Here is a 22,352-nt window from a genome sequence, read left to right on the forward strand (position 1 = left end):
TGTCAGCCAATTGCTTTCGCAGTTGAAATAGCCATCTCACATGGTTCTACCAGGAGCTGTCTTGCTGCCATCTGTCCAGAAAACTTGTCAATTTTTGACATTCATAGCCTCTGGTAAAGGGTAGATTAGTTCAAGGGTTCCCCAAAGAGAATGATTATTGACATGCTAGATGACAATACAAAGAGACATGTACAGGGCAAGCAAGAACAGCTCTAAGGGGACAGACGAATTCCTAGTTTGGGGTAAGATGTAGGAAGCACAGTGTACCTGAACTAAATGTGATAAATCCTGGACAGATCACTTTAGCAGCTATGTCAAGACTCTGAACAATACATAAGAACAAGGAGGCTAAGGAAAAAGACTACATTTGGAAATATCACTAAGCCAGCAATGCACTTGCATTGCATTCCCTGGTATCCACTGGACTGATCTGAAGGCAATTCAAACTCTGAAGGTATAGACACCCAATGACATACCTCTTCAGATAGGTCTCACAGCTCAAGGTTTTGACAACCTTACAAAACATCCTCAGCAGCTAAGATCTAGGGGTTCATCAACATGAGACTGGGGTGATATTTCAGACAACCAACATGTCCTCATGCACACATCTCTGTTTATTCTTAGCTTCCACGTTTATAGCATTTGTCTTTAGGACAGTGGGGTCCACTCCTTTTCATTTCCTTTTGTTTTCCTTTCCTAAGGGTTTTAATGCTTTACTTTCCTGTTTCAGATAACATTTGTTTGCCAATAGGAATGCCAGTTCCATTATATATTGGTATTTTCCATTTCCCTGTATTAGATTAGCAAGGAAAGATCTAGGAAAGGAAGAGACTTGGTACTCTTTTTAGAATAGAATTAGGTATCCATCTGAACTGTGATCATCCATGGGTCTCTGTCCATATATATCTGTTTCTCTATGCGTATGTAGTTGTGGATCAGAGTGGTATCCAAGTTTACCACTGCAGCCCACAGCCTTTTTATTCATATGTGTCTGTGAAGTGTGGGCCTCTTGGATGTTTTGCACTGGATAAGCAGATAGGCAAGGTGGAAAAGGTAGCCAGACCAATTTAAGATGTGATATTTTTTTTCTGTGAGGTTTTGAGTGGCCTCTTCTATTTCTAATCCTTACCTGTCTAGAAAAATAAAAGAAGCTTAAGGTTGGTAGAAAATTAGCAATGTATAAAAACTCTTACTTAACCCCTGGTCCATAAACTCTCTCCTTCTTGAGAGCAGATAACAAATCCTGTTTAGATTTGTTCTTTCAATGAGACTAGAGACTAGATTAGCATTGAGTCACTGCTGGGAAAAGATAATGGACAAAGCCTGATAGCTAACTATGCTCCCAGGTGGCACAAAACATCTCTACCTATAATGCTTACAGTTTTGTGTCGCCACCATTTTTGTGAATGACTGATACTGAGTGTGGTTCCTTAAACTCTTTGTGGGAAAAAACAGACTTGAAGAATCTTCTGACTGAGTGCATTTTCTCAGCCAGCAGCATGGCTCATCGGCCTAAATGATTCCAGTTCCCCAAACCCCTTTCTGTCAGTCTCCAACCTCCTGAAGGGTTCATGATTTTATCTGTGTACTAATTTGGTAAAATCAAGGTGTGTCTGTTGGTCTTCCTCCAGGTCTCTGAACCAGTGGAGATTTGCTGAGTGTCCTTCTTTTATGTTAACAAGAACCTATCCAGCAGGTGCAGCCACTGGCAGGGAAAATATGTATGTATGTATGAGACACCTGCCCAGGAGTCAGAGAGATAGGTGTGATCTCCCATGCCTTACCCCATCATTGAAGTGCAGTATCCACTTGAATGTGCTTATGGGTCCAGCAAGCCTTGGGGATAAAACGAACCCTCCTTGCCAGATAGGATCATTGTGAGCTCCCCCAAGCCCCATCTCATGGATGCAGGCCAGTGTGGCAGTTTTCTAGGCATATTAAGCCTTTCCTCAAAATGCAGCCAACCATGAATTAAAAAAATAATAATAGTGTATGAGGACACAGGAGATAGTTAAGTAAGTAAAAGGATGAGTACCTGGTTCTAATCCCTAGAATCAAGTTTTTATAAAAGGAAAATAGAAGCGGGAGAGATGGCTCAGCATTTCAGAGTGCTGGTTGCTCTTCCAGAGGACCTGGGTTCAGTCCCCAGCACCTGTGTGGTGGTTCACAACTGTCTGTAACTCCGGTCCTGGAAGTCCAGTGCTCTCTTCTGGCTTTCTCAGGCACTGTGCTCTCACAGTGCAAAAACATATTTGCAGGAAGTATGTATGTGAAAGGAATTAGGGGCAGACACATGGTAGCACATGTTTTGCAGCCACATTTCTGGGGAAGTGGAGACGCTGGGAATTGGGGGCCAGATAGTCTAGATGCTTGGTGAGTCCCAAGTCATTGAGAAATCATGCCTCAAAAGAATGTAGATGAAATCTGAGTAACAATGTCCAAGATTATCCCCTTGTCTCCACATGCTTGTACACACACAATTATAGGTACCTAATCACCTATCTACATATATGCATATATATACATATATATACACATATATACACACACACACACACATATATATATATATATAACATACCTACACAGAGACATACCCATACCCACAATGTTTGGTAATTTGCTGATTTATTTCATTCACGTGAGGTGAAAAGTCACTGGGTTTCAGTTCAACATGAGCCCAGGAAGTAAAGCTGGATGTAAGGGCTAAGACCACTGAATAGAGATATGAGAGATAAAAATGGAGCAGAGGAAGCACCTATTGAGAGTGAGGGCAAGGATCATAGCTAAGCCCGGATTCATTCTATTTTATTCTGGCCATCAAGGACTTGTTATCTCCATGTTTCCTTTGGAAGTCTAGGCCAGCCTTCTCTGGTTACTGCTCATAGCAGAGAACACTAGGTTAGGCCATCCTGAATATCATCTTAATGGGGCAACACACACACACACACACACACACACACACACACACACACACACACACACACACACACACTGTCTCCTGTTTTGGGAGACCATCTGTCATCTTTCCCTAACTCCTCTCTCAACATCATGTGTTGTTAGGGCCATTAGGAAAGTCTATGGAGGGTTGGAAGCACCTCTGCAGAGTTCTAGTGTGTTTCTCCTTAATCCATAGGACCAGTCAATGATCAGAAATATTCCTGCCCTTCCTAGCCACAGCTAAGTAATGGAAAGTCATGAATCACAGGCCCAGCACCTCACTGGCTTACATTTAAACACTAGAAACATCTTCATAATCCCATCACCACCAGCATCACCACCATTACTATTACTTATCACCCACAATGGCCACTGACATTTATAGAACATCTATGAAGTGACACTCACTAAATGACACAGTGTGTCTCTGCCATGTGCACTTGCCAGGCCCTGTGGCTCTATACATATCATTCTGTTTGAACCACCTTCCTAGAGGCAAGTACTAGTGCTACTCGAATGTTTCAGGTAAGCAAGGTTATGCAATTTGGCTGAGGGACAGTGAGGCTGGGATTTGAAGCCAGGGTTTTCCCAGGCATAGACTCTTCCCTCTTCCATTACTCTAATAAGTGGGTACTCGGAATTGTGACTATCCTGCCCCCAAAAGAAAATTGCTAAACCTAGCTAAATACCTCAGTAATTTGTATAACACCTATTTCTACTCTCTGAATTAGATGGCTTTGTGATGAGGCTGGAAACCTACTCTAGGAAACTGCATAGTAGTCACTTCTAACTCCCTGTGAAAATATTCTCTAACTAGCAAGAGATTGTCCAGATAACAATGAGTATACAATAAACCGGTGACTCTGCCTTTGATACCTGGCTCACAAATAACCCATTTGGCTTCCCAATCACCCTGATGCCTAAAACCAGCACAAATTTATGCTTGGGGCTGCAATGGCTCTGTTCAGCCAGAAAGCAAAACTTTACGACCAAACCCTTTGCTCTGAAATGAAATCTAGTCTCTTTGGCTCAACTTTATTGGGCCATATTGTACAGCGATAGGAGACATAAGTATCCAGAATTCTGCTGTCACTAAAATGGGACTGGGTTGGCAAGCATCTTAGTCCTCACAGTCAACACTGTGTCCTAAAATGGGAAGGTTGAATAGAAATTAGGGATGCAAATCAGGGCCATTTCCTGAAACTTTATTTTTAATTGAATTAAATATAGACATCTATATTGCTATTGAATCTGTGCAGCATATATACAGATGGAGATTGAGCTATTAGTGAGGTCATCGGATCAATGACCAGAGACTAACTAGATGAATCTGGACCCTGGAAATAGTGTTTAGACTAATTACCACAACAACCCAAACACTTGGAGGCCCATCTTGTGCCTGATTCTGTACAAGCTTCCTCCATAACTGCCTCCAATCATATTTTATGAGCATCATTTTTTCCTGTCTTTAACTCACACCCTTTAGGCTGCAGTGGAGCTTCTCTGATTTCTAGTCCACAAAGGCATACTGGAGATTCCTGGTTCTTTGTTCTTCCCTGCCGATGGGAACAACGTTTTGCCATTTAACATGTCTTCTATATGCTTCAGCATCAACCAGGAGCTTCCCTCAGGAATGTGAGCGACATTTGTAGCTACATTCTATCAAGTCTCCTTGAGCAATACTCACCAGAGTTTAGGAAGTACTGAACTTGGTGAAAGGTTGTCTCTGAGGCTATTTGAAGTATAATATCAGTTGTACTCATTGCTGAGAAATTGTTGTTAATTGCAGTAGATTTTCATCAGTGTGCCTAAATTATTAAAAGATTCCTCAAAGACCTAGGGAGCACACTAAATATTTGTGCAACCAAAAGTAAGCTCACAGGATTGGGGAAATATCTCATTCAATAGTATGCTTTGCACATAAGCATAAAGACCAAAGATATAATTTCCAATACTCATGTTGATAAATAGCCACACATAAATACACATAAATACAGCCAGGTGTGACCATAAGCACTTGTAACCTTAGTGGTAGAGGTGTAGATATAAGAAGATCCTTGGAGCTCACTGGCCAGTCAGCCTACCCAAATTGATGAACACCAGGTTCAGGGAGAGATTTTTGTCTCAAAAAATAGGGTGGAGACTGACATAGAATACACCTTTTACTATCTCTGAGCTCTACATGCACAGTATACACAATGCCTCTCTACATGTGTATATGTTCACCAGCAACATGTAGATAACACACAAAAGCATAGACTTAAGACAATAATTGCAATTCAGGTATTCTATCTAACTCCCTCTTTTCCAAGTCATTATTATTGTTGTTGTTGTTTTAAAAATACATAGAGGGAAGAGCACACTCATTATCAGAACTTAGGAGTAATGACATTGCCAAATATAGTTTCATCTCAGCTCAGTCTATTGCTATTGATTACTGCTTGAGTAGACATTGGAATCTAAACAGTGAGAAGGTAAAGAGGGGGATAGTCCCTTGATGACTCAGGTAAAGAGATGGGGACTTCACTCCAAAGGGCTAAAGTGGGACACAGAAAGAAGGGCAGTTAAAGCACCTGTTCTTGAACATCCTTCTCTCAAGCCCAAGCCACTAAATTACTGGATCTTAGAATTTAGAAAACCATAAGCTACCTGCTAAGTAAACCAAGATGTTATACAATTTCCCAAAAAATAATTGCTCATAGTAAGAAGTTTCCTAGGAAGTTTGACAATTACCCATTTATTCATACCTCCTTGCTAGAGCCTAAGACTGTAGGCTTTTTCAGCATCAAGAGGCCAAAAATTGATTCATTTCATGCTTCAACACTAAACAATTCAAAGTTATCCATGCTTGCTTATGCTTAGACATCTGGAAAAAAATGTGTCTGCTACTCTCTGTCTCCTTCTCTGTTTTTTTTTTATGCTTACATCAACTCAGTACAAGTACATACTGACTGAGCACTTCCTAGCTGCAGACTAGCATGCTACTTGTCCTACTAATGGAGGACAGGGTCAATAAGACAGCTTTCCCCTTCTATAAAGAACTATCTAACAAGGGAGAGCTGTGTGCTTGTATTACATTTCATTGCCATTCTGGTCTGATGGATCACATGGTCTGAGAGTAACTGATGCCAACTAGTATAGCTTTAGCACCTGCTATGTGCCAGTTACTATCCCATGTATTGGATATAGATTGTCTAGTGCTCATGACTTGTTTGGGCACAGTAGGTGACTATCCATAAAGCAGGTGAAACACATCAGACTGTGGACATGAGAGAAATGAGGTGGCCTATAATTCAATGGGAAAGGTTGAAGATTGGGGATGAAAAACAGCTTCCAAGAGATGTGTAGTTCTGATAGAAGATTGACAGAAACAGCCCTGCCAGGGTGGGAATCTGAACAAGGAAAGCATTTAGCTTAGCATTTTCCATGTCCATGGCCTCTACTCTGTAAAATAGAGGGTCCTATGACTGTCAGTAACACTTCTCCTTTTGAGATTTATAGTTTATAATAGTAGTTAAATATGCTAAGAAACATTTTACAAAAAGTTTGAAATTTAAATAAAAAGTTATTTTGTTTTATTAAATCCAATGCTCCACATTTTTTTTTATTCATTCAAAAATATCACCAAACTATGACTATGTACCATGCCAGGTTCCAGGTAGTAAAGGCTCAGATAAAAATATTCTCATCCAAAGAGCCTACATTCTTGTTGAGTATAGCATAAAATTTTCTCACCATTTACCTTAGTTCCAGGCAATAACCTGTAGTAAGTTCTGTCCAGTTCACCTTGTAGTCTATCTCAGTTGAAAGTAATACTCCTTCTTTGGAAACTTCAGGGAAGTTGTATATGGTACCTAAAAAGTCTAAGATAAGAACAGGGAATGTTATAGGCCAGTGGAGTTTCAGATACAGTCTATAGTCCACAGACAAATGCTATTAGATATTTGTAGCTCACTTGACAGGAGATAAGAAACAGAAAATAAACTGTGAATCTTGAAACATTTTGACTGATAGATTTTATGTTAGTTGGATCCAGTGTCTTAAAATTTTGGCCCCATACTTGCTATGTTTTACCTTCTCATTTCTTTCCTATTGTAATTTACTTTTACTTAAAATTTCAAACATTTGGACCTAAAAATAACACACAGCAGAAATCAATACAAAGCCCTGCTTCCTTCCTTCCCATCAGATGTGTTGAGAATGGCTCCTTGGAAAATCCTGGGTACCAGGCTTAAATATAGGGGTTAGGGATGGAGATGGGGGGCAGGGGCAACAATTCCTGGGAATGTTCACTTCCTGCTCCTCTAACCTAGTGAGAGGGATTTTGGGGTCTATTTTAAGAATATTACTATTTGTAGCAGAAGTGAAGATGTTATGAACTGTTAGCAAGATTGTAAAACAAAATTCCTACTTGGGCAAAGGGTGAATAGGCCAACCTTTAAAACAGTTTGACATGTCTTAAACAAAAGCACCTTTTCTATGTTGAAGAGAAAAACAAGAGAGAAGGAAAATCCTACATACCATAAACAGTACCAGCTTCCTGTCATAGAGATAATAGTTATCTTAAATAATTTCTACATAGTTATTCTTTTGAAAAAGTTCCATGTCGCTATTTCTGCTAAACCTTCTTTTACCTTCAAACCCTTTGGCACTTAATGCCTCTCCAGAAATAGTCATCTATGCTGCAGCAACAAAATAGGGGAGAAATAACATGTATTAAAATGCATTTGAATGTGGTATGATATGTTAATTTTTCTCTGAATGTCTTATATGGGTTGATTTTTTTCTCTATAATGTCTATCAACAGCAACAACATCATCAAACCTTACTTTATCCGAGAATAACAAAAGCTGGCCCAAGTCCGCCTTTTATTAATCTTTGAGGTTCTGTATTTACTCATTTGAGGTCAAAGCAACCACTTAGCCTTACCTGGCATTCCATCAAATCTCAAATAATATGTTTCAATTTGCATCACTCTGAAGCCTCTGGAAAAACCCAAGATTCTTTCATTCTGCCCCCTCATTCTGAAAATGGTGCCCTGAAATAGACCATAACAACAGACTGCCAAATCGTAATGAAGACCCTGAAATCCAGTATCATTCCCAGAAAGCCTGCTGACCCTATCACCATCCAAGAAGTACGATGCTGATAGGACATTTGGCCAGAAAAGAAGAACATTCCAGAAAGGCAAATGTTGGGAATTAGTTTTAATGCTTTGTAATATTTTGGCTCCTAAAAGTCATGCTTTCAGACCTGAGGGTCCCTGCCCCAGGCTGGCTTAGATTAATAATAAAGAATTGCTATACAACCATTGGGGCAGGACTTTGAAATTGCTCTGGCAAGGGACAGACAGGGCAGTGGGTTGGGGGTTGGGGTGGGGGGGATTTCCGTGACTTGAAGGGAGAAGGATCAGATTTAAGAACTGTCAGAGAGGGGGCTGGGGATTATAGCTCAGTGGTAGAGCGCTTATCTAGGAAGCACAAGGCCCTGGGTTCGGTCCCCAGCTCCGAAAAAAAGAATCAAAAAAAAAAAAAAAAAAAAAAAAGAACTGTCAGAGAGAAAGTATCTTACGATGTAGGTGGAAAGAGAATGTGGCCCTACAGGAGACTACCCGGAAGATAAAATATAGATTTAGAAGGTGGTAAGCCAGGAATGCCAGAGGGAAGCATGTGCCAGCCACAGGAGTTTTAGAAGTGCCCGACCATTGAGCTAGTCAAGGCATATCAAAATGAGCTGACGTGTGTTTGTGTTTCATTCTTGAATCTAGAGAGCTTTTTTGGGGGTAGGTGAGATGCTCATGCATGTGGTTTAACTAATTCACTGATAGGCAAATTATCGTTTGCCTCTACTTTGTCCCTCTCTGGCTCTCACTTTACCACCAGCATATCCACCTACAAAGCTACACAGGCAGCTGTTTTGTGAGTCGGCACCCTATGAACCTAACTATTCTCTCATTTGGCTTTTTAATTCTGTGAGTTGCTTTAAGGATCTGTGATTGTGCTGGAGCTAGGAGGGGTGGAGACGAAATATCTACATGCCTCTTTGATCAACATTGTGATATGTTTGTGGGCTATGAACACAGAGGAAAACAGAGGAGAAGAGAGTATGTTGTTTCCAGCAAGAATCGCGAGCATGCAGAACTCCCATCAACCATTCTCCAGGGACAACACTCTGTTGAGGAATGAGTATAAATGACTCCACTCATTTTAGTAACAACTCCACACACAAGTCAGCCAAGAGCCCATAAATTCTGATTTCATGTTTATTATTGTAGTAAAATGCTTGACATGTTCTGTGGATGCTATTTCTTTTATGTCAGAATAAATATGATTTTAGGGGATCTAAGATAGTGTTGGTCAGTTCATGTCACCACATTGTTGTAGAATACCACAGTGTAAAAGGACAGGGATAGCATACTGTATAATTTCTGTGTGCAAGTATTCATTTATATGTAACTAACTTGTTTTGATTATATATTTCTATGGTTTAAAATGGCATTTTACCAGGGAATGAGTATTCACCTAGAGTTCAGATAGACTTTGGAAAATGATAAGTGGAGACTTGGTACATGACCCCTATCACCCCATGGTGGGCAATATTACTGTGTAGATGTTACAGCTTATCTCATCTTATGGAAGCTATTAGGATAATGAGCATTAGTCTCTATAATTCTCTTTCAGTTCTTTATTTTTAGGTATATAAAATAACATCTATTTTGAACTAAGGCAGTGCACTTATTTTCAATTAAATAAGGATGGGTGTTTGATAACCTTCAGGGTCATTTGTACGGCTACTGAAGTACAGATGGATTTTTTTTTTTTTTACAAAATTGTTTGGCTCTAATCTACACAGTTATTCACTGGCAACAGAAATCACTGTGGCTGTTACAGACCCAGCCAGGAAGGCTGAATTGTTCACATTTACCAGGCTGTTAGCATTAGAGAAACACAGTTTCTTTCTAATCAGGGGAAGCACAAAAAATAAGAGGTGTCATTCCCAAACTATCATTAGCAACACATGCAAAACCTGGGATCAGGAAGGAGGAAGTTTGCAGAGAGCCAAGGCTTATGGCTGTGGATGGAAGGTACATTGATGGCGAAGCTGTCTGCCCATGGGTTGGTGTAAAACCATTTGCTTGGGAGGTTCAACTGGACTGGTTGAAAAATTAGATCATGAAGGGTAGATAAATAAAACCATAAAAGGTGTAGACAAGCTACCCAGTGGCTTATTCTCTTTTCTCACTGAAGGTTCTGTGCATGTTTGATGAATATGGCCCCACAGCACATCACCTGCTCATCTTGCTAGGAGCTCTTCTGAGACAGCTGGCATTTGACATGACAGCCAGGGGATAAATTGCTGCCTCAGGAAAAGCTTTGCCTTTGACTGATTGCTGAATGGCTGGAAAATTAATTTTGGCACCTTTCCTTAAGTCGTTTTGGTCCCATTCCTTCATTTTTTCTGCTAGGAAATGTGTCTTCCCATTACAGTTAAAAATACGTTGACGATACAAATGCGAGGCACAGCGTGTACTATTTACGGAAGGAAGTTGTAGACTGGGACAGTGCTACTTCATATAATAGAAATGATGAGTTTTGCTCTGCATTTCCTTTACAGCTGAACTCAACATCAGTGGTTCTTGCTGGCTGCCCATACTAGGCAGTTCACTGTTGAGTTCCCGAGTCCTTGATGAAGTACTAGGTTGCTGTTCCTGCATTGGGTACTTGTATATAACAAACCCTTTCTGTCCATATCCAACCTCTCTGGGCACCTACCATATTCTCACTTAGCAAGAGACATTTGTAGTTCAGGATATGAACTCTAAATCCTGTTTGTGCTACTAACTGGTTTCATGACTAGGTGTGTCTCAGAATGACAACAGCTACCTCAACTCTCTCTAAATTGCTTTATGCTCGCCATCTATCTATCTATCTATCTATCTATCTATCTATCTATCTATCTATCATCTTTGTCTGTCTGTCTGTCTGTCTGTCTCTCTCTCTCTCTGTTAGACAGTTTTAAAATTCAACACCTATTTAACATTAACATCTTTTTATCAGTGGTTCCACTGATAAAGATAAGAGGGGTGTGAATATTTATTCACATGCCTTGTTCACATGCTTAACTTAGGAAGCCAAATCATAATAAAATGTCAAGTGTAGTCGACCCTTAACAACTAGTCAATGTAGGTACCTCGAATGGGGGTCTAGGAATTAAAGGACAAGGATGCGAGGAGAATGGAGCCAAGAAAAAAATCTGATCAAGGATCAACTTTATTGCAAAGCAGCAGGCTTATAAAGGCAAAGATCATAAGCCCCACCCCTAGACGTAACTGATGATGTAAATCGCCTCATGCCAGCAGGCAATGGCATAGGTTTCCATTTCTTAGCACAGGTCTCTCTTAAAGGAAGGCAAAACAGATCAGGCCAAAAGCAAAACTCTCAACTCTGGTGACAAAATTCAACCAAGTGCTATGATAGCAAAAATAGCTGATACAGCAATTCCTGCTGCACAGAACCTCCACAGTCAAGGTTTAAGCCCTGATACAGGTCAGGAAGAGTGACGTCCCATTTTCCTAGACTGGGATATAGTATAATGTCACAGCATTATGAAGTCAGATATTAGCAGAATTGTTTGTCACAGAGACAGCTGGGCCTTTTCATCTTACTTAACAGCTTAGAAAACCAGAAACTGTAAGGGCAAGACTTTGATTATTGATCAAAGGATATGGTCTGAGTTTGGGATGTAGCACAGTTGGTTGAGGGTTTAGATAGCAGTGTTCCACCTTTAGCATGCGACATCCCAATAAACTGGATGTGATACATTCTTATCATTCTATCACTTGGGAGGTAGAGGCAGGGATGTCAGAAATTTAAGTTAAAGATTATACTTAGTTTCATAGCAAACTCAAAATAGTACTAAGTGGAATTTAAGTTTGATTTTGGGGAAGACTTAGTGAAACGATGTTCTGACCTGCCTAGGTCTAGTCAGAGGAGGCATTCTGGTAAAAGACAAGGCAGCATACTTACTATGCATTCTGTCTAAGCTAATCCACATGGTCCTGCCAATCACAGGAGCAGAAGAAAGCTCTTTAGAAACAGCATGTAGCCTTCCTAGGCTGCAGATGAACACAGTGGTTCCTTTGGACTTATTAGCACTTGGCTTTTGCTCTCTAATCAACTCTACCTGTTCTTTGCACAGCACCTGGTATGTCTCCTCTGGATTCTTTCAATGGAGATTGCAAGGCCTGAGGAATCAAGGAAGAGCCAGATCCTAACACCAACAGGGCTGGTTCCCAACCCTGGCTCTTGTGATAGGATCCCATCTTCATGTTTTTTCTTTAGCATGGTTTTACACCCTTATGTTTGGGCATTAAAGAGTATTAGCATCAGTTATAATCAGAAGTATATAATTCATTGGCATGAAGTACATTAGCAGCTACGTAACTGACACTACCTTCCATCTTCAGAATTCTCATCTTGAAAAATTGACACTTTGTGCCGTAATAGCAATGATTTTCCCCCACCTCAGCAGTGCCCTTTGTACATCTGTTTCCATGAATTTCAGGCATGGATCTCAAGTAACTGGACCCCGCCACCAATATTTTGTCTTTTGTGACTGTGATCTATTTTAACATATGTTGTCATGGTTTATCCATACTATAGCATGTGCCAAAATTTCTTTTCTTGAGAAGGCTGAACAACATGCCTTTGTGGGTCTGCACACCCTTCCATAGAGAGTTGGGTCCCTTCAGACTCTAAGCTGTCATACATAATGTTGTTCTGATCCCTTCCCATTTTCTCTAGCTATTCAGGAGTGGACTTTCTGCTTGTATAGCAATTATATATGGAACACAATAACTTTTCCACTGTTTCCAAAACTGTTCTAGTTTACATCCCTACTCACTAACTATATGTCTTTTTGAAAAGATATTAGTATAATTAAATTAGTAGTTTTATAGTGTGTGAGTGTGTGTGTGTGTCTATGTGTGTAATGCCTTGATTAGAAATCTTAAAGAACATTGTAGGCTGTACATATGCAAATAGCTTCAAAGATATGAAGGTCTTAAAGAGTCAGGAATGATTTTTTTTTTGGAGCCGAGGACCGAACCCAGGACCTTATGCTTGCTAGGCAAGCACTCTACCACTAAGCCAAATCCCCAACCCAGGAATGAATTTTAAACTCCTTACCATTTGTACAGTTGATATGATGCTACTGTGTCCAGCCTTGTAGATACAATCTGAGAATTTACATATAGATGTAGAAGAGGGATTCTTGTCTTATAGAATGTTTTGAAGGTTTTTCTCAGTTGTTTGGCTTTCAATCTACAAACACTGCACATTTGCCACAGGGACAAAGTTTTGTGGAAAGAGGCAAGGAGAATTGTTGAGAGTCAGATGCATCTAGTAGGATGGTTGCTTATATCCGAGACAGATAACATAGTGCTTTCTCCGGTATGAGGAAAAATTGTGGGAAAATGAACACCAGTTCAAAATCAGATCTAATCAGCCTCTAGAATAAGTTTTACAATACAGAGCATACTCAGTAAGTATTTACTAGGCGAATGAATCAATGAAATATTTTGCTAAGTTTAACAAAAGCATAACAATATTGTTACTCGATAAAGAATCTGTTTCTACTTATTTACCAAATTTATTGATTAACTGTTAATCCATTGTACACAGAGGCATGCAAATAATGACTATAATTAAGAAATCAATATGAAACCCATATTAATTGAAAAGTACCAGTAATGTTAAGATAAGGTTTATATTGTCAGTATTTTGGACAATCACTTGCAATATTTAAATTAGACATAAATGTCTGATACGTTATTAGAGAGCCTTACCAGTACATGCCAGACAAAATCCCAGCATTAAGCCAGGAGGTGGGAAAGGTTGCATCCCTAGATAAGGAGATATGGACAATTCATATTGTCCTGTTGGGAGAGGGAGCATCAGTCTTCATTAATGTGTGGCTACCAGGTCAACTACACGTACTACCAGGCATGGCTCTAGGTAGGTCAACCTTCCTCCAGTAGATAAACACACATCCAAGAGTAAATGGGCAGCACAAATTAGACTTGATGAGTTTTAAAAAAGGAAAAAGAAGAAACAAAGTTAGGTAGATAGGAGGGGTGGATCTGGTAAGACTTGGAGGAGGGGCTTGACTACGCTAAAAATACATTGTATGAAGTTCTCAAAGAACTGAGAAGAGGTATTAAATGACAAAGATGGTTTAATTAAAATGTTTTTTTTTAAATACCTTTGGGTAAACTATTTTTCCACAAAGCTCTGTGTAGGTAACACTTGACTTAGAGGTGGACAGAAGCAGGTCCTTCCAAGGAGGTTAACTTGTGGCCTAATTGTTCAGGCTGAGCATGAAGCCAGTGAACAGCACAGAGGGAGGGAGCATTCCATTCACTTCCTGAGTTTTTATTCTGGATTTTGCCAGGGTATAACCATATGGTTGAAGCCTCTGCTTTTTCCCAGGCTTCCCACATCTCCTTCACATCTCTGTGTTTCAGTTCTCAAAGTTAACTGACAGATCAGCCATAGCCAGGATTCCTCACAGTCCAAAAAGAGAACAACAAGCTGTTAAGAGCAACTTCCCGTGGATAAAACAGCTTCCTGTTGTCCACTTATTATTTAAGTCATCACAGGAAGTGAAGCCTGGGAATCTATAAGACAGAGCAAGCCAAGGAGGTCACTGAGATTCTTCAGTGCACAATGTAGTTCAGGCCTTGTTTCCAAAGACTGACTGCACTGTAGTCACTTCTTAGACAGTTATTGGGAAACCCAGCTAGATTTTATTATTTAGAAAAAATAAAAACATGCTTTGTAATGAAGTTTTGGGCACAACCCCTTTGCAACTATATTTTGCTTATTGTGATATTCTTACTAGGGTGAGAAAAAATTTTTCCCAAAGAAGAAATCTGTAGATGAAATGTAATGCATTGTATGTGTGCATATGTGTGCGCACACATGCTTGCCTACTTATGTATGTGCTCATGTACATGCATGTATGTGAAAGTCTTCAGACAATACACAATCTATTTTTGAAACTAGTATTCTGCCACTCAAAAAGAGTTGCTACCGTTCTGCTATATTTCTAGACTTTTTCATATAGTCCTATAAATATAAAACCAGACGTAACTTTTAAAAATAAAATCACAGTGGGGCAGATGACTGCCATTAAGAGCACTCACTGCCCTTTCATAAGTTTTGAGTTTGGTTCTCAGTGCTCCCACTGTGTAGGTCACAACTACCTGTAACTCCAGCAGATGTGATGTCTTCTTCTGGCTTCCATTGGTACCCACGTCCATGTGGCATTCTCTCACACACACATATACAGAAAAAACAAACAAACAAAAAGCAGATAAAAAGTCATTGCAATCTCTCATTGATTCTTAAATTTTCTCATGACCTGTGGTGATTTGTAATATTTCATGAGTAGGAATGGTGTGCTTATGTGCTTATGATGTAGAAACATGTTTCATGAGTGGCACAAACCTACAACTCCAGCTTTATCTTACTTGTTTAGATAACTTGTCTCTTTATTGTAGATATTTGAGATGGGAGACCTGCATAAAAGACTATATGGTTCCATGAATTTTGAAAATGCCTGCAAAGTTGTTTTCCAGAAATTTGTGTCAGTTGACAGTTTGTCCATCATTGTGGAGGGGTACCATGTCCCCATAACCTTAGAAATCATGCAGGTTGAAAGCAAAGCAAGAGCTTAGAGAACTCCCTTGGTCATGAAGAATGTTTGCTATGCAATCATGAGGACAAGAGTTTGGATCTAAGACTCAAATAACAAGCTGTGTAGTCTGCAAATGTCTGTAACTCCAGCCCAGCAGTATCTAACACCTTCTTCTGTATAAAGACCCACATATGCATATGTCTATACTCACACATAGACAAAAATACACACACACACACACACACAGTGACACACACATACTCCCATGACTGTATTCTCACAAAGACAGACAGACAGACACATACCCATACACCCATGTTCATATTCTTATACAGACACATACTCACACAGACACAGACCAATACACAGTCACACACATACCCCCATGCACACATGTATATAATCTCACACAGACACAGACAAGAAGAGCTCTCTCTCTCTCTCTCTCTCTCTCTCTCTCTCTCTCTCTCTCACACACACACACACACACACACACACACACACGTGCACTTAATTAATTTATTTTAAAAGCAGGGCAGTGCTTTGAATGAAATCTACCTGAATACAATTATCCTTGGGGTCTCTGGAAGCTAGCTTCAGGTAGGTGCTATGGAGATGTTCCCAGCTACTGAGAAGGGTTACCACCACGAAGATTATCGTGCCACTACCGCATTTGTTTCTTTAACTAAGGTTGTAACTCCAGCTCCTCCTCTGGTTTGACTTACTTTAAACCCTCTTCTTGTGCACTTTTTTCTTAGATTGAGGAAGATACATGGCAGAAATACTACTTGGAAGGAGTCTCCAATGAAATGTACACAGAATATCTTTCCAGTGCCTTCGTGGGTCTGTCCTTCCCTACTGTTTGTGAGTAAGTGACCATTCACCAGATGATGTTTGGACCTTGGGGATGTTTAATGGGTCTGTAAGGTCTGCCTCCCACCTCTGCTCACACTGGAGAGAAACAGGACACTCATTGAGGGGTCCCTGTGGGCTCAGTCCTGCCTGTCTGTGGACAAGAAAGCCTGTCCTGACAAGGTTCCTGCCTTTGGGCTTTATGCTGGCTCCAATTTATCCTCTAGGTCTGAAAATCTTGAGATGAAACCCGATTTATACAAACTTACAATGTGTGCAATTTGCCTGCACTTCTGAAGTAACATCACTATGAGATAGAAGCCTTTGAAAGGTGGCACAAACTTGCGTGGCCCTGGTTTTGCTTTGTTTCATTTCATAGATGTCTGTATGCATGTATGTATGTATGTATGTATGTATGTATGTATGTATGTATGTATGTATGTCTATGGTACTATGCATTGAACTCAGGGCTTCACCCTCAGCTCCTAACTACCTTTAATAGACACAAAAAGCAAATCTTGCCAGTTCCAGGATAAATGAATGTTATCTTCTAATCAAGTCTGTAGACATTCAAAGAGCTTTTGCTATTTACTGAGGAACTATGCTCTCAAGTAGACAGAGGGAGGCCTTGAAAAGGCCTTTTCGATTACTTCTGTACTCAAATAATAGTAAGACCCTTCAGTGGTTCCTAGGGCACCTGCAGCAGGCCATACCCTGGAAGAACAGGTGTCCTGGTCTCCAGAGTTTTAGGTGCCCACCTAGAGGCATGACAGGACCCCAGATTTGCCATGTAGTACCAAAGTAAAAACAAACAAGGGGCATGTTCCCTTTGAAAACAGAAACTCTGAAAGTGGTGGACTTCTGAGCCTGACCCACTAGTATAGGACACCTTAGCAAAGGTCAATAAGTGCTCTCATTGATAAGAGCTGGGAAGAAACAGGTAGGTCTGAGCTGAGGGAGAAGAGTCAGGGCTTTAAGCTGTCTTCTTACCAGCCAAGCCTACCATCTGGGATTCTAGAACAGGAAGTCTAAAGGTGCTAAATCAAACCTGAGAGCCCTTCATAGTAAAGAAAAGCTAGGGGCTGTGGGACTCTTGTTCTGTTCTCTGTGCAGAAGGAGGGGATGGAGAGATTCCTGTCAGAGAACACAGCAGGTGTTCTCTGCCAGTCCCTGAGCCCAAACCCCCAAGCACTCCAAAATGGTTTGGTTGTTTACAGAAATTTCTCACCCTGTCTCTAAGTGATAGTTTAAATGCTAAATGGACTGGAAAAGTGAACAGGTAATTGATTCGGAAGGAGTACTTTTCTGGAAATGGAAGCCCTGTTGTAACTCCCCTGAGCACCCTCCCTGAGAATGATTTCCCTTTCTGCCTCAGGGTGAAGTTAACCATTCAGAAACGCTGGGAGGCTGCCTTTCTTCCTAACTCAGCCTGCTTCCGATGGGAAGTCTAGAGAAGTCAGAACTTCCGATGGAAAGAGAAGCTGGCTTTTTAAGAAGGCTCTTGAAGCCTTTTATGGTCAGTACAGGAGTGGTTTAAGCATCCTGACGAGTTGGCAGTACCCAGAGTAGGACCCTATCCTCTTAGGGATGCTGGGGAGCTTCTGATCTTTCTTGGCCATTAATTGTCCTGATTTAACTAGTCTTGAACCTGACAGGAAAGCTCTCTGGTATATTCTGTCACTTCCAGACTCTCTACCCTCCTCTTTCTTTGCCTGGGGGTGGGGTTGGGGATGAGGGGATGGGAGTCAGGGGGAATCAGCTTTTTGCTTGTTTGTTTTTTGGGTTGTTTGTTAGACTTGACTAGAGGCAAGGACTGTGCTGATCCCATGGATTTGGCATGGTTTAATTTGTTCAAGGCTAGTTATACCAGTATTTCTGGGCCACAGTACTTCAACAAAACAGAACAAAACCTGAATACTTTCTTTAAAATCAGAGTTGGCCACACAGGGTCCATGTTTCTGCCGAACCCTCACTGGCTCCCACTTGTTTTAATGAAGGAGCTATATATGATTTCTCCTAAACCAGGATGGAGTGACCTGAACAGCCCTGGTCAACTCTACCCGCTTCCACCCTTGGGAGTCTCCATTAACCTTCTATGCCAGTTCAGGGGTCTGCAGTCATGCAGAGGCTGTGTATCCCAGTTACAGCCTCTAGGGGGAGCAGTTCTCACCATTAGTCTTCAAAAGAGTTGACCTTTTTCCAGGTGCAGAAAGAGGAGGGTGGGAAGCTAGGAGAGCCAAGACAGCTTGAGCATGGGTGTCAGGCACAACACTAGTAAAATATGAATTATTTTCCTTGATTGATACTCATCTTTAGGGCATGTTCTAATGAGGGGAAAACTATCTTAGACCTACCTTGTTGTCAGAGAATTTAGTATTTGTTGAGTAAAGTGTCTGCAAGGGGGAAAAAAAAGCAACTTCTGATGTGAGTAAGAATGTGTTCAGCTTGGTGCTATTATTCCTTTAATGCAGCAATTCGGCAGAGGTGGAACTAATCAATAAAGAAAGGACATTTAATGAGATTTAGGAACAACCCAAAACATTGGAGCTCTCTTCAAGCATTTGATTATCTTGAGGCTTAATTATCTGTGTTTTCTACTTTAAATTAAAGAAAAGCCATAACTCAAAGTTACCAGCAGTTTAATGATAACACTCTTCAATTCAGGTTAATTAAAGCGCAGCCGTAATTAGAGTGTAGTGTTGTATATCACCAGGCTGCCGCGTAAGTATTTTCATTACTGTAAGAATTGGCTATTCAATTTCAAGATGACATAAAGGACGCCCAAATATATTTTAAGCCAGTTTGTGGAGACGGGAAAGAATTGGGGAATATTCTGGGTATAATAAAGCACAGATAAAATATACAGATTTTCAGAGTAGTTTCCATAATTATGTACCACACTACAACAATATGCAACCAATGATGTCGCAAAGCGTGGAAAGAAATAAATTTGCTCTTCCCCTAGGCTGGCAGCATGCCACCCAGCAGGTGCTATTGGTGCTCAAGAGAACTTGGAGTTTTCTCAAAAGCTAGACACAGTCGTCCTGTGAAAAGAGAAGGTACACAGGTGAAATTGAAGGTCATCTCTGAAGAAAACAGAAAGGGTGGGGACAGTTCTGGAGAGGCAGAGGCCCCCAGGATGAACTTCTTCAAAATTTCAAGCTGAGGGGTCTCCAGGGTACAGAATTAGATCCCAGCCATAGTGGCAGCCTTTTGATTCTACCTTATGTGTGACAAAATGGCGGGACATCGTTCCCAAGCCAGATGCTAATTAGATAAACTGCATGGTCTTACCTAACCTCCTACCTGCATCGTCTTCCATATACCCCAAACAATGGACTGGTTTGTACTGGACAGGCACGGGGGATCAGAATAGTATAAACATCTCATGCTGTACACAAGACACCCCTTAGCTTGAGATTTTGAGACTCAGATGACCTCTGGGCACCTTTCCAACACCATTGGAAAACAAAGGTCGGAACCAGGGTTCTGAGGCTCCTCCAGTCTCCTGCAATTAGGAACAGGTTGGAGTAGGTGACAGTCAAAGGCTGGCTCATCATTGTTTTTCTGGAAAACTTATAAAATGATGTCCACATTCATTTCCAGATGTTAAAATCTGGAGTAAGGCTTAAAAATATGCACTACTTATTCATAGTTAAATGAACAAGTGAGGCGATCCTTGTCTGAAATCTGAGGATAGGATGCTGCCCCATCCTTCCAGCACCCCACCCCACACTCTGTCTCATGGCCTCTGCAGCCTGCTTTGAGCCCCATTACTCAGGCAAAACACAGACTCACAGGTGGGTTGGAGTCTTGCAAGCTTATGTTAAGATCTGGGCATTTGGGAACTAGAGAGGTGGCTCAGCAGCTAGGCTGAGGGTGCTTACTGCTCTTGCAGAAGGTCAGAGTTCGTATCTCAGTGCTCACTTGAGTAGCTTACAACCACCTGTAAAGTTCGGATCCAGGGAATCTAATGCCCTCTTCTTCCCTGGTAGGTACCACCACTCATATTTCTATATAGTCACATATGCTTGTTTTTAAAAAAAAAAACAGAAAAATAAAAGAAAAAAAAGATCAGAGCTTTTGCATCAATTTCCTTCTCAGCATCAGCTTTGGGATCTAAAATACCAGCAATCACCTGCCTCCTCCCCTTTTTCTTCCCCTCCTTCCCCAGCAAGGGTATGTAAAAAAAAATGCAGATGGCCACTCTCAAGCCTCCAGCAAGGTTAGAGTTTTGAAGCCACATTTGCCCTTATAAGGTCTCATTCTTGAGCAGTTCACACAACACAACTCTGTCCAACGTGTTGAATGAAGTGACAAAAGGACTGAAGTCAGACCCTCAGGTCAGCCACTTGCTGAGTTAAGATTCTGTATTAGCACTAGATGTTTGGCCTTAGATGTGGTACAAGTTGTGAGGCTCCTCAGGTTCCCCTTCTCTCACTGCTTATTACTGATCTTCCCTACTCCTTGCTCTGCTTCCCTCAACACAGTCTCATCAAATATAAACAGGAAGGAAGGAAGGAAGGAAGGAAGGAAGGAAGGAAGGCAGGCAAGGCAGGAGGGAATAGACATGTTGGAAGTTCCTGTTTCTTTTACTTTATTGTTTAGGAAAATTCTCCAGTTATTATTAGTCACAGATCAATAGGTGGAAATGGAATGGAATGAATATTTTCACCACTGCGTCATCTTCGTTGCCTTAGGTTTAATTAACTATTAAACATGGAAACTTGATATGATGACAATTCTTTTCAGCACCAAGTAAAGAATTTGTTTCCCCTTTAGTGCTGTCTTCACAGTTTGCACATGGGCTGAGGGAGCTCGTACCCATGCTCAGGGAGCTGTAACACCCATACATGCTTGCTGAACACATGCAACTGCAATGTAGGTGTTAGGGCTCTTGAGGCTTCCTATAGGCCAAGGAAAGATTCCCAGAGGAGGTGCCTTTCTGTAGAGCTGATCCTGTATGAAGCTTGGGTTCAGATGATGGGGAAAGGGAAAGTCCCCAGAGATTAGAGAAGCTGGGCCTCACACTACCATAGGCAGTTTTTTTTTTTAACACAAATATTCCTTTGAGGTTTGCTGATAATAACCCTGTAGGTGGGGGAAAGAGGCACACCAGCTACAGTTTGACATGCAATGCTTTCGGAGGCAATAGTGATAGCAGTTTCATTGCAAGAGATGGCAAAGGTAAGGTGGCCCAGGTAGGTTGGGGGTGGGAGAAGGTGGGTAGGACGACCTGAAAGAAAGCAGGTTCAGCAATCAGGTTGGCAAGAACACAGAGTTCCAGGTCTGGAGTCTCACAACGAGCCTATTAGTCAGTCTTTCATCACTTGCAAAATATAAAAGCTTAATTGTATGAGGTTTTACAGCTCAGAGGGGGATTAGGACAAGAGGAGGTGTGTTTAAAATACGATGTGTCTCTCTGTCTCTCTGCAGCTGATGGAGCAGTTAAGATTCAGCTTTGATGCTGAGCAGTTAGTGCTTGGGTAACTTGGGGAAATGCAGTGGGCTGTGCTGAAGGGCAGTTCAGCCCCCAAGCCCAGCTGCAAAGTGGGGGTGTTGCTGTACTGGCTTCAGACAATGAAGAAGATTCTGGGGAGGGGGGACTCTACATTTTCTCCTTTATCCAGCAGCTTTCTGTATGCCTGGGATTCAGAAAAATCGGACTCTCTGTGCCATTTTGTATGGATAGATCTTTCAAAAGAAGCCAAAAGAAAGCCAAAATTAGTACAGTGTAGGCAAATAAGGGCCTCTTGCACAGTGCCCACTTGAGTTCTATAATTCCATTGATTGTTTTAAAAAGATCTAATCTCAGTGTGAAACAGAAAGAGACTAGACAAGCCTACTTGTTCCAAGGTAAA

The 22,352-nt window shown here is 41.0% G+C and overlaps 1 protein-coding gene across 33 annotated transcripts in view; it reads left to right on the top strand.

Moving 5' to 3' along the window:
* Window positions 1-22,352, top strand: part of Kcnma1 (potassium calcium-activated channel subfamily M alpha 1) — a 706,053-nt gene that overhangs the window by 516,646 nt on the left and 167,055 nt on the right. For all 33 annotated transcript variants that reach the window (XM_063274699.1, XM_063274700.1, XM_063274706.1 and 30 more), the window contains exon 15: window positions 16,398-16,507. In XM_063274699.1, the coding sequence (XP_063130769.1) occupies window positions 16,398-16,507 (110 nt within the window). The remainder of the gene's footprint in view (window positions 1-16,397; window positions 16,508-22,352) is intronic.

This window comes from Rattus norvegicus, chromosome 15, assembly GCF_036323735.1.
Source record: "Rattus norvegicus strain BN/NHsdMcwi chromosome 15, GRCr8, whole genome shotgun sequence".
NCBI lineage: Eukaryota > Metazoa > Chordata > Mammalia > Rodentia > Muridae > Rattus > Rattus norvegicus.